The 16845-nt window shown below is 44.0% G+C and overlaps 1 protein-coding gene across 1 annotated transcript; it reads right to left on the bottom strand.

The window, feature by feature from the left end:
* Positions 1 to 5491: 5491 nt before the first annotated feature.
* LOC104019464 (potassium channel, subfamily K, member 16) lies at positions 5492 to 16484 on the bottom strand. The gene is made up of 5 exons (XM_009472723.2): positions 16158 to 16484; positions 14039 to 14159; positions 11864 to 12030; positions 10117 to 10285; positions 5492 to 6548 (listed from the first exon to the last, which is right to left on the bottom strand). The coding sequence occupies exons 1-5, from the start codon at positions 16350 to 16352 to the stop codon at positions 6190 to 6192; spliced, it is 1011 nt and encodes a 336-aa protein (XP_009470998.2). The 5' UTR covers positions 16353 to 16484; the 3' UTR covers positions 5492 to 6189.
* Between the last annotated feature and the right edge of the window lie 361 nt (positions 16485 to 16845).

The raw sequence follows: 16845 nt of genomic DNA, 5'->3' as shown, positions 1-16845 counted from the left end.
TGCAACAGACTTGCACAATAGAGATGCTGAATGGCACCTGCATGTTTTGTGAAGAGGCAGACAGCTTGAATAGGCAGAATTGGTGTCTAGCAATTGGAAGGTGCCTGTACGGGGCTTTTTGCATCTTTCTCATTCTAAGACAGTGTGTATTATATTTTGAGATGAATGCCTGGAGTTTTGAAGTTGAGAATAGACAGATCTCTGATCAGGTTTCATCCTTGGTTTCTAGTAAATGTCTAAAGCCATTTTAAATTTAAGATCTTAACCTTGTTTTTAAAGCACTCAATGAGTCATTTAAATGAACAGAATTGTGAATTCTGGGGGATTTTCAGGAAAAATTCTGACTTATGTTCTTTTCCGTCTTGATGCATGATTTTCTCCATGCCTTGTTGTGATGAACAATCATCTTTTTTACTTTGGGAAGCTGGATTGACCTCAAGCCACATTTGTTCTTCGAGAACATCAGCATCTTTCTGGCTAATCCCTCTCAAGGAAGCCATTAACTTAAACTGTAAGTTGTACCTCCCTTCGTTTTTCAATGACGCATGCTTGTTATTATTATCGTTCTGCTTATCAGTATATCTCTGTTTCTGGGGATGTATTATTTCATGCTTGGGCATCTCACCACAAAAGTACAGCTACGGTTTCCAACCACATATGTGATAATAATTGAAAGAGAAATTTGGAAAGTCTTTATTCAGGACTCCTAAATATCTCCTAAATCATGTTGAACTGGTAATTAAATGGATTCAATAATTGCCCTAACTTTAACTCAGCAAGATGAACCTTTCCAAACCTCTGGTAGAGAATTACCCTAATCAAGTCCAGAACCCCTTGTGATAGAAAATGCTGAATTTTCTGAGCAGATTTGGAGCTGTTTGAGTTCATGTCCTGAGGTGGAGGTGAGGCCGGCTGTGGGGATGCAAGAGCATGGACAAGGTTCTCGGCAGGGCAGCATTTTTGATTCCCCCCAGCTTTTTAGCCCCAGAATAGCTACATATTGACTTTGCTAGCATGGAACCAGCAATGTTGCCCCAGGCTGGTCCTCAGCCACACATGCCAGGGATCCCAGGGATCCCCTTTTCTTACAGTGTGATGGTATAAAACCTTGCTGGAAATCTTTGAGACCACTTTGAATCCTGCTGGAATGGTACAAGGGGACTTGGCTGACACCAAAAATCTGATTTTTTTTGTTTCTTTGGGTGTGATCGTGAGGATTGGAGAACAGGCCTTTGGAAAGTGATTAGTTATGTTGGTTAAACCAGTTCTGAGCTGGATCCAGTGCCTTTTGGTCACGAGTCAGGCGAGAAAGCACATGTCCAAGTGTGACAGAGTGGAAAATAGCATGTGTGTGGCCCACATTTAGCTATTTCTGTAAAAAAATTATCCCACTGGCTGTATGATGTTACATTAGCCAAGCTGTTCCACTGCTTTGAGTAGTCTCTCTGCTTCCAAAATCTAATCTCTCCAAATGAACAGGCTATTAATTGAAGGAGACCTCAAAAGATCCCTAAACAATCCCATACACTAATTGAAGACAGATCAAAGTGCAGTTTCTTCTATTCTCTCTGGAGGCAATTGAATTTCTGAGGGGCTTCTTTCTGAGGGAAAGATAATTCCTCATGGCATTTCCTTGGTTTCAAGTGCAGAAATGCACACTGTTTGCTAGCTGGCAGCAAAGACGTGGGTGATGTAAGAGGAGCAGCCCAGACTGAATGCAGGAACATGCTGTTGCCATTTAATCCAAGATAACATATTTCATGATGATACTCTTCGAGTTTTTCAGCAACTGGTTTAATGTATGGGAAAGTATTTGGCTTGCCTTGGAAATGTTTCCCATTTGAAAACAAGCTGCAGTGGGAGAGCTGGCAGTTGCACAAGAGGCTGCTCCATGAAAATTGGATTTCCCTGAGCAGTGCAGTGGGGCTGGGTCACAGCGAGGGCTTTTGAACAGCTCCCAGGAAAGGCTCCAGGCTGTGCAGATCTGCCGATGGAGAAACTCTCTGCCTGGTCTCTGGAGGATTGCTGCTGCCTCGCCGCTTGGCAGAACAGGGATTTTGGAATGGATTTTATTCCTGTTTTCTGTCCCTTGGGCAAGGGGAACGAGCAGAACAAGAGCGGGAGTCTGGCTTATGTTCATGAATTAAAAGTCTTGGGACCATTTTAAATCTCCAGCTGTGGAGGAGAAGCTCTGTTCTAACTTTGCTCTCAATTCAAGATTATTTTCCTTAACTTCAGCAACTACAGAACCACTAGCTGGTTCTAATTTATTAGTAAGGAATACCAGGACACCTGGTCCTGGTTGAGAGAGCACCAGACCAGGTGTTTGTCCAAGGTCTACATGCAGAAGCTCAGGTGATACACTTAATTTTCTCTGGGGCCCCTACTATCTGCAGAAATCAACAGCTCCCCCTTTCAGGGGTAATGCAAGGACAACATCTGCTGTGGTTGTGTGGTGCTCAGAGGATGATAATGCTGTAAGAGGCTGCTTGCTCCAGCCCTGGAGAGATTTGTTGCTGTGCCTAATACCTTCTGGAGACAGCTTTATTGTTCAGTGTAAGCATGAGGAACAATATCGCATCCAAAAAAGTTCCTCTCCCACCCTGGCTTGCAGCTTTTCTGGGCTTTTCCCTTGCCTTTCCCGGTGGAGAGGACCACACACCTTTTGGTGCTGGTTCTTTCTTCCATGTATCTGCAGCTTCTATCTCCACCCCTTCTGCTGCATGAGGCACTGCCTGCCCCTGAGGCTGCCACAGAGTGGGCCAGCTCAAGATGGCCCCAAAGCCTGCACCCAAACCTGCCTTTTTCCAGATTTTTTCTGGATCAATCCCTTTCCCCATGGCACAGAGTGTCTAAATGTATGCCTTGGTCCTGCAGCAGACATTATGCAGGGGAAGCTGGCACATGGGGCACATAGCATACCCCATCGTCAGCACCGTGCATGCTGCCACTGAGGGTCCTTTGCATGATGGTTTGCTGACAGAAAGCCATGGCATCCCCAGCTGACCTCCACAAAGCTGTTTCAGCGTGGGTACAAGGCAGGATCCCTGGCTGGACCAGTTCGGGGTGCCCATCCCCATCTCTTTCTCGAGAATGAGGCACGTTTTAGACCTTAGCGAGCTCTTTAGAACCACATAAAAATGCAGGATGGCTTCCTCTGGTTGACATTGACAAAGCTGCTGTTGTGGGACTTGCACTGGCCAGGGCTGTACTAGCTACATCAGCTGAACTGCATAGTAGGAGGTAGAGTAAAACTGCCTGAACTTGGCAGAAATGCAAAGGGAAGGGGTCTGCTGCTTGCAGCCACGAGAGGGCACGAGAAGCAAAGCTGAGACCCTTCTTCAAAAGGCCTGCCTGCCGGTATGAGGATTTATGAATGGCTAGTCTTCTTTCTTAGGGTGGTTATCTGAAATTCTGAGAGCTTTTATGTTTTTTATGCTTGTGGATGTGTTTTCTCTGTTCCCAGGTTGGTGTCTACAGCTGAAGGGTCACCTCAATTCTTGGTGCCCGAAGGAGGACAGCCCTGTGATGGCTGTTCCAGCTCACGTTTCCTTCATCCCCTGGCCCTGGGTGAGCTGTTCAGTCCCTCTGTGCCTTGTCTGGAGAGGCACATCTTTACCCAGGGAGGGGGGATGACTTAAAAGGTGAATTGCCTGCACTCTATGACAACGGCTGCACAGGGCAGACTGACTTTTGGAAACGGGAAGCGTTTGGTTTTCATGGCTCGTTGTTAAACACCCACCAGTGTGAAGGACAGAGAATTTGTCCTATTCTGATCAAAGAGCCACTGCCTGGCTCTGTGCTTGCTGTTTACGGTCATCTCTCTCGCCCTTCCTGAAATGTCTAAACAAGCATCCTCGATTGCTCTGTGTTGCAATGGGACATTACCAGCTTGTTTCAGGGCCGGGTTGTGTTGTTTGTCATGACAGGCAGAAAGCGAGACAGTGGGAACAAGCTGAAGAAAACCCTTCTAGAGGTGTGTTGACTTCAAGATGTTCCTTGGAGGCTCTTCTTTCTCCCCAGCAATAGAGACAGCAAATAGACATGCATTGTGCTGGGCCAGAGGCCTTGCCTGCCACCTTGGGGCTGGGGGGCATCAAACACCAGGAACTGACCTGGAAGGAACTATGAGAGGCTGTGCAAAATAGCCATCGCACCCCAAGGCAGGACCACCTCTCCCTAACCCAGCCCTGACAGTACCTCTGTCAGGTTGGGGATGGGGTTAATGGTCCTTGTATGAAAGGCTGGGAAAAGACAGAAGAGAAAAAATGATGCCTGGAAAATAATAATGTGAGTCAATGCTTGGTGAGAGGGCAACACAGCGAGGTGAAGAGCATCCAGCTGCTCTCCCTGCCTGGCTGTGGTGTCACCTGGTGATAGCAACAGGGTCATGTGTCCTTTGATACCCCTGCCACCTTGCCCTAATTTCAGTCAGTTCTTGTTCCTGCTGCCTCAGGAATGTTTAGTGAGAGTGAGACATATTAGGTGAGAAGTCAGCCTTGAGGGCAACACTGGAAAATAATTTGGGGAGGGAAAGAAAGTACATATTTGGTCAGGTCTACATGCCAGGTCTTGAACCAGCAGAGCTGTTTTTGCAAGAAGCGTGGTTTTGTTTGACTGAAATAGTTACGAATTAAGCTTCAAGGCTGATTGCATCTTTATGGCCTAAAATTGCTTTATAGCTGTAATTTATTCCCCCTTTCATACAGGAATAGCTCTGGCAAGTGCTGGTCTTGCTGTAACTATCACCTGGAGGGTGAGATGAGAACAATTATTCACTGTCTGACAAAATAGGAACTTGAGGATATCACAAAAACCTATCAAGTGACACGTTCAGGACCGTTGAAGGGAGGCACTTCATATACTGAACCTATGGACTGCCTTGGGTGGGTCCTGTGAGTGCGAATGTGAGTTCAGCATTTGGGCAAGTTCATGGACTTTGAAGTACAGAGACCCCACCTCTTGTTCGGGCAGCTTTTGAGCCCCCAACTACTGGAAGAGGGATTGCACCCCAGTGCAGGAACATGGCAGAGCTGCCTCATTCTTATGCTACTTGGAGGCATATGCTAGTAGGCATGGTCAGAGACAGGATATTGGACTAGACTGACTTTTAGTGTAACCATATACACCCGTGGGACTTTTCACCTCTATGACCGTGTCTACCACAGCTGTTTTGCCAGCACTTCAGGGTAGGGTTTTCGTGCACTCTTGACACACACAAGGCACCTGATGTGTAGATCGAGCCTTTAAAGGCCAGGGTCTTCACTCAGGGATGGTCTGCATGCCAGACGGTACATCTGACACACCGTGCCCAGATTTGACATCCTTTTTTTACCTGGTTGAAGGTAAGGCTGCTCTGTTTAGACAACACTAGCACTTGGAAAGCTACCTTAGCACAGCACAACAGAATCATTTTTAAATGACTTTATAGCTCCTGTGGAATACAAACATGGCAGCAAGGCTCCAATGCAGTGAGGACTCCTCTGTTCAAACCAGTCTCTGTTCTTACAAAATGCTTATAGAATAAAATCATTATAAAATTTGAATTAAAGACATGGGTTTATATGTTCTTTGTAAACACCATCAGAAAGGTTTTTCAAAGCCACAGAGATAAAAGGTGAAATTGCCTTTACTCATCTTAGTATAAAACAGGAAGAGGTAGAATTAATCATTTCTAACACACTGACCTTTTTCTAACCCTGTCCAGTAGATGCTTCTAGTGTCTATGAACTGAGCCCAGGTCTTGTCCTTTAAACATGTCTTTCCGATCATATAGCTTATCCAATATGATGGCTCAAATCAGGCATCTATTAAGTTATATACCCTTCTTTCTTCTTCCAAAGGTGCTATGCAATGCCTCAGAAAAGCTTGTGCATGTCAGTTCCTGGAAGAGACATGATTTCTTGCAAGTGGCAAAATCCAAATAGAACCAGCAAGCTCTATCATGCCCCTCCTCCGCATTTTTGTGGAAGCATCTTAAAAATGCCTTGCAAAACAAGTGTACTTCTCAGGTTGCTAGCACAACCTAGGTGCAAATTGAGGAGCAAATGTCTTACCATTAATATATGGGCTTTGTGTAACTGTAAGTCTTGAGCTCTGAAAGGATACATCTCAGCAAAAGGTAAGAGAAATTTTATTTCCATGGGAATTTCTTTAGAATAATTCACTAGCAAGACTCCAATGAAGAATTCAATTCTCATATGTTATGGCAATAGTTTTGCTATAAAAAAAACATTTTTTTTCATTTTTTGTGTGCTCAGAATCCGCTGCTAATGACTCTATTTTCTGTGCATCCCCTCCACCATGTGGTGGTAGTAGTTCTTCTTCTGGAATAAATTGAGCAGGCCAGCATCTTCTTTGTTGGCTTGCTTCATTGTCCTTACTCGCCTTTCCAATTTGATGGAGATCCTTGACAATTATTTTTTCAGTATCTTCTAGTACCGTTGTCAATAAATTAAATAGGAGAGCAATCCAGGCAAGGCCAAAAAGAATCCAAATGGCCACCAGCGTTCGGTAGTAGGAAAAGTAATTCCTGTCAGGCTGTTTACCTGCAGATAAGGGGAGAGAAAGAAGAAGAAAATTAACACGTTAAAATTTCTTTGCCCGTGTAGAGCGGGCCAGCCTAATGAATTCATCAATGTATTTTACATTGAGTACTTTAAGGTGACTTTTTCATTGTAGTGGAGTGTCTTACCTCCCCAGCATTAGGTTAAGGCTGGGCAAGTCTCCTGTTGTTGCAATAAACTGATATATGCTAGCACAAACATGGGGGCCTGTCAAAAAGATAAACTGGAATTGAGGTGAATTAGCAGTGGAGCAGGATATTTTTTCCCCTTATAGCATGCCAATCCCAATTCAACCACTGCATCTACAGGTAAATGCAATGATGTGGGAAGTAGTGTAAAATTGTAGTGTATTATCTTGAAAATATTTCCAAACTCCCAAAGCACAAAAAGCAGAGCACAGTGGGCCACTATAACCACATGACTATTACTACCTAGGTTATTATAATTCTGTGTATTTCTATAAAGTGTGTTTATAAGCTAATAAATATTTGCCTTAAATTATAGGTACCTTTGATCATACAAAGAGAGTAGTTGCAATTACTACTTTACTTTTGAACAGCTTCAGGAGCTTCCTCCACTAAAAAAACTAGGTGACTGATGAGAACTCACTGACACATGCCAAGAACACAGCTTTCTGCGTTGGAAACCAGCGGACCAAAGCTTATTTCATGCAGTCCAAACCTCTTAGCATCAGCCAGTGTCACACACCCGCTTATCTGCATGGGTCATTTCATTTCTTTATTCAGATGTCAGCAATCCATCACCAACATATAAAGTGCATTTTCTCTTACTGTACTTAGTCCCACACAACATTATCATCATGATACAGGTGATATGGCCCTGGCATCTGCAGGAAAACTTGGTGATATCAGTTATTGAGTGCTGTAAGTCACTGTCAAGGCTGACTCCACAGAGTAGGTAACACAACAATGTGCATAGACAGGGAGATCACCACAAACCTGGCAGATCATTTCCCATTGTGAAGCTGCCCAGAAGGAGCCAGGATGCTGGCAGCTCTTTTCAAGTCCTGCAGTGCTCTGTACTGCATAGATCCTTGTGCAGGATTTTTGTACTTCATCATGCAAGAGCTCTAGAAAGGGGGCAGGAGTGGGCTGGTTTGTGCTTATGGATAGATACCCAACAGCTGTTTCCGTTTCTTCTGCTAGGCTTGAGTTGGCAGAAGGAATGCCAGCCTTGCTACAAAGCATCTCCTTTTGTGCTCTTATCTGAAGTTTGTGATGTGGGGTTAGCAAAGCAACTAGTAGTATCTTTGTAATGTTAACTCAAAACTGGACTTCAGCAGGGCATAAATTTGGTTTACAGCCCAAGGGGAGTATCACCCTAGAAGTATCACCTATGTGTACATGTATTACAAACAGTTAGATCCAGACTCTGCCATCTTCCTAGGATGTCTCCCTGCCCAAAACAGGCTTTATCTCATGCTTGAAGCACAACAGCTACAAACCACTTTTGAATTACTAAAATGCAAATAAACTCAAACCTGTTCTGTTCCACTTTGCCAGCACAAATACATTTGTCATCTGTAATCAATTCTAAACGCATAATACTAAGAGCAGTCATTGATTTTGCTTGTTTCATTGTGAAGGTGTGAGCCATTAAACTTACCATCATTTTATCACTGTTGTTTAAGGCCAATTGAGATAAATACTGCAGGGAAAAACATTTCAGCTGCAGTTACGTCATCCTAATGAAGATTAAATCACAGACCCAGAAGGCCTATCTAAGTGTTATTTTTTTTGTAAAATAATATGGCTGCAGAGGAGCAAAGTGCTACGGAGGTAGTGTTTTTCAGGCTGTGACTTGCTGTCGTCATTGTAAAACACACTTGTAATTTGGACAAGGGAAGAAAATGCACCAGTCTGATGTCCACTTTTTCTCCTGCATGGCATCAGCCACTCTCCACCTTCCTATATGCCATGTCACTGAAGTTCGAGGTGCTTGGTATGACACAGGCCAGGGTTAGCAGTCCTACAGATGGTTAGGAAAGAAATGCCTGTGCCCTATTGTTCTCCACTGCAGTGACAAAGATTGGCCCCAGCTAGAGAAAACAGTGAGCAAAGAGGCCACTGTTGTGTGATACAGATTCCTTGCTGATGCCTGAGTTCTGTGTCATGTTCATGGCAATACTGCTTAATCACTGTTGGAGACAAAGAATCTTTCTTTGGATTATGTGAAAAGGGGAATTTCAGGGGACACTGGTTTCCTGTGCTTTGTAGCAAGAGGGAGCAGTTAGCTAGCTGGGATCACCTGGGGAAACATGGCCTAATTAACTCATTGCCATTGCATGAATTAACCATCAGCTAGGCTACAAGATCATTACGATCACTGAACTCATGCAAACAAGCAAGATGTCAACTGGATTGTCAAAGCACTACCCAGCCTCTTTAGCAGACTCAGAGAAATTAAGATCAGCAGGGAACATCAGGCAACGTCTGGAAAAGCTTGCGGGTTCCCTCTGCCAAAGTCCTCAGCCTGATCTAAGAAATCTTTCAAACACACAGCAAGGCTGCCAGCCAGTATCCAAGGCCCCTCTTGCATCTCTGCAAAGCTTGAGCGCCTAAGGTTTGTTATGTGGTGGATGCCTGTCCATCAGAAAGGGTCAGAAATGAGTCTTCCAGATTCTCTGTAGGGACAGCACTGGTGCTCAAGTATTAGCTTTGGAGCTTCCTTCTCATATCCCCACTGAAGAGAAGTTCAGGCTGGCAAGATGCTGGCAGGACATGTTGTTGTAGAGACATTTTTGATTCTCCATGGAGTCCAGGTGTTTGATTGCTTCTTCTGTGGACATTGATTTGGCTCCTGGTGATAATCTTGGAGCTTCTCTGGAAGCTTATTCCATGGAGAGTGTATTGTGGTCAGCAGATCCATGGAATATTTTTGAGAAGCACTCCAGCATGCTGGAGTGTAGCTTAAACAGTTCATCTTCAGGGGAAATCCTAAGCTCTGGCTTGTGAAGACAGAGAGCCTCCCATGATGCACAGGAGACTAAAGAAGGCCACTTTTGCTGTGATATATATGTTTAAGCCCCACTTCTTACAGAGTGAGTAGATTTCCCCATTTTCCCATGATTGGGATTTCCACCTCTCAGTCTATTGTGTAAAATCATGTCTTCTGAAACATGACCACTTATTTCTTTACTCTACACTTTGAAACATAAGTCTTAGATGGCTAAAGCAGGGATACATGCTTTATTTTGTATGGCTGTCGCAAACTGTTCCCTTTTGGTATAAGCAAATTCCTAGGCACCTTGAATTCTCCCCCTACACTTCCCCTTTCCTCCCCCAAATACTTGTCTTCTTTGTACCCCAAAGCACCATGTTTCATTATGTTTAGATAATTTCATGCTTTTGTCAGCATGTGCAATCCCAGAGAAATGAGTATTTCCCCCAGAACTGTACAAGGCAAAGACTAGTCAAAGACTCAGACAGATTTGTCTCTATAGTACACTGGTCACCTGTGCAGTCAGCCCATGGTAATTACAGTCATAACCCTGCACTTTGCTGTGTCTCCTCTCTGAAATCAACCTTACCTACTACATAATCTCCAAAGCCAATGGTGCTGAGGGTGATAAATGCAAAGTAAATTCCTTCACTGTAGGACCAGCCCTCTGTTATCTGGAAGAAGAGTGATGGCAAGCACAGAAAAACTAGGATCCCCGTTGCCAGGAAGAACAAAAGGGTCAGAAATTTGATCTTCTTCTGAAAAAGAAGGAAACCAATTCAATTATAATCATGATTTGACACACTAGCAGGCCATATATAATGGTGGCTATTCAAAATGGGTGGCTATCTAGGAATACCTACTAAGACCACACAAACTGAAGGATTTGTATCGAGTGCTCTTCTTCTAAAAGTACCCTAGCCTTGCTCTGAAGCAGGGGGAAGCCATGTATTATGGGTGTTGCAGGTCCACAGTAGCCCTGGGAGATGTAGTGTTTTATCTAATTGTATCAACCTCCGATGACCATGAGTAGAGAGGAAATTCCTATCCAATCACTTTTACAGGAGTCAGACTATTTCCAGTTTTCACCAGACAATTCCACTTTTAGTTTTTAGGTATTCAGGTGTGGCACCTAAAGAACATTCAAATTTGCCTGGGAAAATAGACTTTTAAAGAAAATATTTACACCATTTCTGAACAATACTGTCTCCAAGAGTCTTGATTTTTGACTTTATTTCTCATTGCATCAGTGCCACAACTTGGCTCCTACCCAGTAGATGCCTTACTACAAGAAGACCTTTAACAAATGAGCTCCTGATGAAGAAGTGCTTGGATAGTGACTTTTGAACCATCCTACTTCCCAGCCATCATGAAGAAGCCTTGACTGGAGAAAAAGACTTGTCATATATTAAGATTTATCAGCCAGACACACATATAGTTTATGTATAGAATTTTATAGGTCCAGATTGTCTGGAAATTAATGGCAACTGTTGGATAATTTTTCATGTCTTCATGCATTGTGCATGTGCTTGAATCTATACCTGATCAAGCCTTATGTTCTATTTAAGTTTGCCAGACATGGGGAGAAATTTAGCAATTTGAACAGGGTTGTCTGTAGCATTCATACCTTGTCCTGAAAGACAATTACAGTAAGAGACACAGAAAAGCTATTCTCACTTCCTCAGTAGTGGTGAGAGAGGGGGAGGAGCTGCAAATAACTTGGGGCAAAACCCATCCTGTCTCTATCCCTTTACAGGTGCCTCCTCACCCTTCAGCAACTGGGCTCAAATGGACAACTTCAGCCTGATGTTTCCTTTCAGCCAAAGTCAAAGGAGGGGAGGGATTAAAGGACTGCATAATAAATAAGGAGGGGTGATGCACTAGGCATTGAGCCAATATCCATTGAAATCCCTACGGCTCACCTACTTTTTACAGCTTTTTACAGCTCACCTGCTTTTTGCTGCCTCAAGATGAGATGCTTAATCCTTTCTCTCTTTCCTGGTTATAAAGGGAGACAGGCACTTCCCTAGTGTTAGCTCCTGAGATAAGTGTCTAGAGAAGTGGGATGAGGCGCCCACTCTCTCCATTACTTGATGAAGGGGGCTGGATGTCTGCCATTTAGATGGGTAGACAAAATGCATCCCTTTCTCTGAATATCTCCTCTATGGTTGCCTTGTCCAGCTCTGCAAGTGAAGAATGTCTCTTTCTCTCTCCTAGTACAATGTCTAACACAGCATGAGAACAAATATAATAGAGGATAATGCCAGCATATATCTTCAGAAAAAAAAAAATAGAAATGAGCATATAACTGTGCCTGAGTAAGTAAAACCAATTACCTTTCTCATTCCTTTCTCGTACAGGAAGTTCCCCAGCTTTTTACACAGCAGTGAGAGCATCTTACCGACACGGTGCAGAAAAACAACATTCAGAGGGATTCCAAACAGAGCAAAAAAGACACAGAAGATCTGGCCCCCAGCAGTTCTAGGACGTAACGTGCCATAACCTATGAAAAAAGATGGATCAGAGGAGAAATTCCAGAGAACTGGAGCAGTCCACAGTCACATTCACACCTATCCCAACCCAGCCTGCTTTTGACCCCAAAAGATGTGGCTAGCATTTCTCAGTCCACATGCACTCTTTTTTCTCTGAAAAAGGCAGTAAGCAGATGAAGTGATTCACCCTGAATGTTTTGGGGGATGCAGAGAGCACTGTGTGCTCCCAACCCAGCCTTAGTGGGAATGAAAGCACCATCTAAAACTAATTATGGAAAACATGCTCTGCCCTGTGACAAATACATGGAATGAGAGAAACCAGAAGTCTGGGGACCTGGAAGACATCAAGGCTGGAGTTCCAGGATGTTTGCTGTGACAGAATCACATATAGCCATCTCTAGCTTCTTGTCAATCTGCCTGTGTGTTAGTGACCTCCCTGGCTAAATGCCAGTAAATTGGTATGTCCAGATATTGACTCCAGACCCAGAGGCAGTGCAGTGTGCATTAGAATAGATGGTGCTAATTAGTCCAGACCTTACTGGTAGCTGATTTATTCATGCCAGAGAGATATTTGTCTTAAAGTCCTACTAATAGAGGATTTATCTAAGTAGTGGAAAAACAGCTGCAGAACTCCAAACATGTCCTTTAATGGACTGGAGACTTTGTTCCTCTTAGACCGCATGAAGTATATCTCTGAGAGCAAGAGTCCTGTACTTTGTGTATGTCCTTAATCTGTCAGTGCTCCTGAGAAAATGTGCTTTCCCAAGCACAGTTCATCTCAAGGCATCCATTACTTGGAAAATGCGATGTTTTCTTTGGTGGAAAAGACAAATAAAATAACGGAATGATTTATTGGCTACTAGGCCCCAAATGCTTAAGCTGTCTTGTGCTCCCTGTTGCAGAAATATTCCGTTTTCATGACAAAACCTGGTAAAGACGAGTGGAAGTACCTGATGTACCTTCAGAATAGACCTCTGCAGCAAAGGTGCAGAGAAACAGGCAAGTTGCGCTTTTCCTGGGACAGCCTGCCTGCCTCACTAGGAAACAAATTTGACAGGAAGCAATTGATTTGTGTGGCAGAGAAATGCTGTAATGAAAAAACACAATAATACAGGTGGTGGCAAGGAATGGATTGGCTAGTAGCAGGCTGCTGACAAACTAGGGAAGCTTTATCAATATATGAATGTTGTAACCACGGAACATTTGTCATTGATGTGTTGGGTCAGAAGCCTTTCTTTCTTCTAGAGCAGGAGGTCTCCACATGGGTTCATGCAACACCTACACACCTGCCATTATGCTGGGACACCACTGGGGCCCTTGTGACATGTCACACTCACTCTGCAAAAACATAGATTGGACTTTCACTGCATGAGAGTGTGAAGCAGGAGCCAACAGTGTGGATTTTATGCCTAAATTTGGCAGGCTTGCACTTTTTGGGTTGCATATTTGAGAGAAAAGGAGAAGCAGGCAGGGGCAGGCAGCCCCTAAAAAGGTCAGAACAGCTTGAAGCAGCAGTGTAAAAGTCTCAGCATTTGCCTTGCCCCCTTCCCATTTTTTTCCTCCTGGTATATTACTAATTCAATGTGTGCACTAACAGCTCAGCACAGGTTATTGAGACAGTGTCCATGCCCCAGCACTTCTTTCCTACCGTTCTTTTATGCTTTACAGCACTCTCAGATTTAAAGCCTATTTGACCTAGAATAAAGACCAGGAAAGTGAAGTTTATTTCCCACCCACAACTGGCCCCAGAGCGAACATTTTAACAGATGGCTCAAAAAGAAGAAACAAGTGGGAAATAATATAAAAGGCCACTGGTATTTCACAAGCCAAAATAATGCATGAAGAGCTGTGCAGTGGTGAGGTCTCAGAACCAAGTTCTTTGCTGCTTACCATCCGTGACAATGAAGGGCTGGAGTTTTTATCCTTGAAAGTATTATCCATTCAGTTCCTAATAACCAAACATAATAAGCATCACATACACACACACAAACACACATACATGGAAAGCATTAGACTTACCTATTGTGGAGACAACCGTGCCTGCAAAGAAAAAGGAGTTACTGAAATCCCAGTTGCTGTCTTCAATCTGTAATTCATTTCCAACAGGGTATACTCCATTCTGAATGGCTTCAGTCAGGTTCTGGGAGGGAAACCACAGTTTGGTATCAACATGGCTGCTTTTCTCAAGTGCTTGCTGCAAGAATACTACAGATTTAGCCAACTACTGCTGTTTTACTATGAATACCACTCACCTATCCTCAGCAATACTATAATACTATTCACACATCTACCTCCAAGGCTGGGTAGCAGCCAGACAGTGTTTTTGAGTGTTAGTCTTTTGCCCTGTTTATGTTGACTGCTCTAGTGGGTGTTAGGAGAACTTGTTTCTTTCAGCGTGATCAAGGACCTCAATTCTTTTAGGCTAAGTACTTTGAAAACAATGATCCTATAGATGACTAGGACGTGGCAAAGCAAGACAGCCCACTGGCTTAAGTGATGGGGTGGCTGGTTGCTGGTTTTGTTTGCCCTTGAGATGGCAGTGATGAATCCAGGATCTAATCATCTACCTGTATTCAGGCGCAGTGAGCAGTGACTCTGATCCCTCCCAGGAGGGCATCACTGAGTTATAGCAGGGTGCACATGACATACAGAGAGAATTTCATTTTAAGGCTGTATTCCGATTAGCGTCACAGATTTAAATTCAGAGACAGTCAATTGATTTGCACAGCATTACTCTTGGTGCGACCCCAATCAGAAATCAGCCTGACTTATACACTGTTCTCCAAACTGCATGCACGAACATACATGCACAACATTTACAATGTGGCCTTTGAGATGAGGTTAGATGAACATCTGTCGGAGATGGTTTGGGTTGAGGCTGCCCTGCCACAGTGGGTTTGACTAGGTGTTTCTCCCAAGCCCCTCCAGTCCTATCATCTATCATGTTATGCATTTTCAGACTCTTCTTCCTTGGTTTTAATTCTAAGTGCAGTTGATTTTTTTTTATTAGTTAAAAAAAAAAAAATTAAAAAATACCAAACAGTATCCAGCTATCCCTGCCTTTAGCAAACATTGGACCGGACATCTGGAAGGCAGGCTGATTTGTACAGAAACAGCCTAGGTAAAATTCAAGGCTGAGCCCTGCCATAGGCAAGATACAAGCTGGAATAAACTGCACCAGAAAAGTCTTCCCTCCACCATCCTCCCTTACTATCTTTTTTGCTGGTGTCCCAGAAAATCAAGGCTAACAGAAATTATTCCACAGCCCTTGCACAAAGATTTCATGGTCTTGAAAAGTTCCTTTTTTTTTTTTTTTCTATCCCCTACATGCAAAAAAAAAAAAAAAATCCAAGATGAAGAGGGTGCATACATATGTGAATTGGAGGCTGGATTGCTGGTTGTGTTATTAGAAATACCAGTTCTTCCCCTCCTTTCCTTATCCTGTGGACTGGCCCATTAAGAGCTCCATTAGTTTCCCACGTGGAAATGCTTAGAGCAAGGCTATTTGCACTCCCCATTTTCTTCTTCATTGTAGCAGATAGAGCTAGGAAATACCGGAAATGAAGAGACAACTGTACTCATTCTCAGCGTCCTGTGCCGTGCCCAGAAACACCTTTCCTTTGGCCAGGCTGCCTGTTTCATTTCTGCAGCATCTTCAGAAAGTAAGCCCTGACTATGCCACCCTCCTTGTAGTGATTTGGGCTTCTTTTTTTTCCCAACAGATTATTGCAGACCTTGTCGTATCATTCCTTTGTGCTATCTGTGACACTGTTGTAATTCATTTCAGACAGCCTCATTTTTCCTGCCATGCCATATCTATCATCTATAATGATAGATGAGCACAGTCCCACCGAAAGCCAAATCAACAGGAGGCAAGACCCCAAAGAATTGGGACATTGCAGTATGGGGACTGTTAATAGCTAACACACAAGGTTTTGTCAAGCTACACAAGCTGTATTTACCATCAGCGTGATCTGCCTGTTCAGATCAGAGAGTGTGCTTGGGTTTGATAAAATCATCTGAATGACCACATCAGTAAGAACACAGTGAAAGTTACCTGTGTAGCAAGGTTGAGTAGGAAATGACATCTGATGGGGAAACAGGAGGGAGAAAGGGCTTCCACAGGGCTGGCACTTACCTTCATAAACTGCTCCATCTCTGCCATCGTGAGGTGGGTGAAGTTCTGCAGAAAAGTCTCCTTCATCTGGGCAGCTGCTCTTTTCTCCTGCTTCTCAGCAGTCCTCTCCAGTGCCTGGAACACGGCTGCACCCACCAGCAGGTAGATGAAATAGCCGGCCACCAGCAAACCTGTCTGCAGCTTGCCACTGCACATGGTCTTCAGTGGGACACAGCAAGGGACGGGGAGTGAAAGGAGGTGATTGGTAAATCCCTCACGCTCCTGGGAAGCCTCTACCAGCCAGGAAGAGCCCTCCCAGCTCCGATTTCCACTGGGATCCTGCGCTGACAGAGACAGCGAGCTGTCAAATACATTCATGTGGAAGTTGGGGAAAAAAAAACACAAAACAAACCCAACCCCCCAGAAAAAACTTTCCACTCTCTGGGCTGCATGCTGTTTAGGGATTTCCTCTTGTCTGTGAAACTCTGCCTTGCTGAGTTCTCAGGAAAATTGGGTCAGGATGTGAGAAGCTGGCAGGTGGCCATCTCCTGCTCAAGAGGCTCTGGGGACAGGTGACGATAGCCTGCAAAGGGTCCACAGGGGAACTTGCTTCGAAAAACACTATTTTCGCTCCTCTGCCTCCTGTGAACTCTGAGAACTGGACTCCAGGGCAAACCCTGATGACTCCAGAAGCCCCTTTTTGCCCTGT

This window comes from Nipponia nippon, unplaced genomic scaffold, assembly GCF_047370975.1.
Source record: "Nipponia nippon isolate SJK-2023a ecotype South Korea unplaced genomic scaffold, ASM4737097v1 scaffold_11, whole genome shotgun sequence".
Lineage (NCBI taxonomy): Eukaryota > Metazoa > Chordata > Aves > Pelecaniformes > Threskiornithidae > Nipponia > Nipponia nippon.
The sequence above is the reverse complement of the archived record's forward strand: the minus strand, read 5'-3'. Positions and strand labels throughout refer to the sequence as shown.

Coding starts and splice junctions, on each gene's coding strand:
- LOC104019464 (XM_009472723.2), bottom strand. CDS start 16,352: ATGTGCAGTGGCAAGCTGCAGACAGGTTTGCTGGTGGCCGGCTATTTC. Junction 12,031..14,038: donor CACGGTTGTCTCCACAATAG/GTAAGTCTAATG, acceptor CTTTTTTCATAG/GTTATGGCACGTTACGTCCT. Junction 6,549..10,116: donor CTTTGGAGATTATGTAGTAG/GTAAGGTTGATT, acceptor CCTTATCTGCAG/GTAAACAGCCTGACAGGAAT.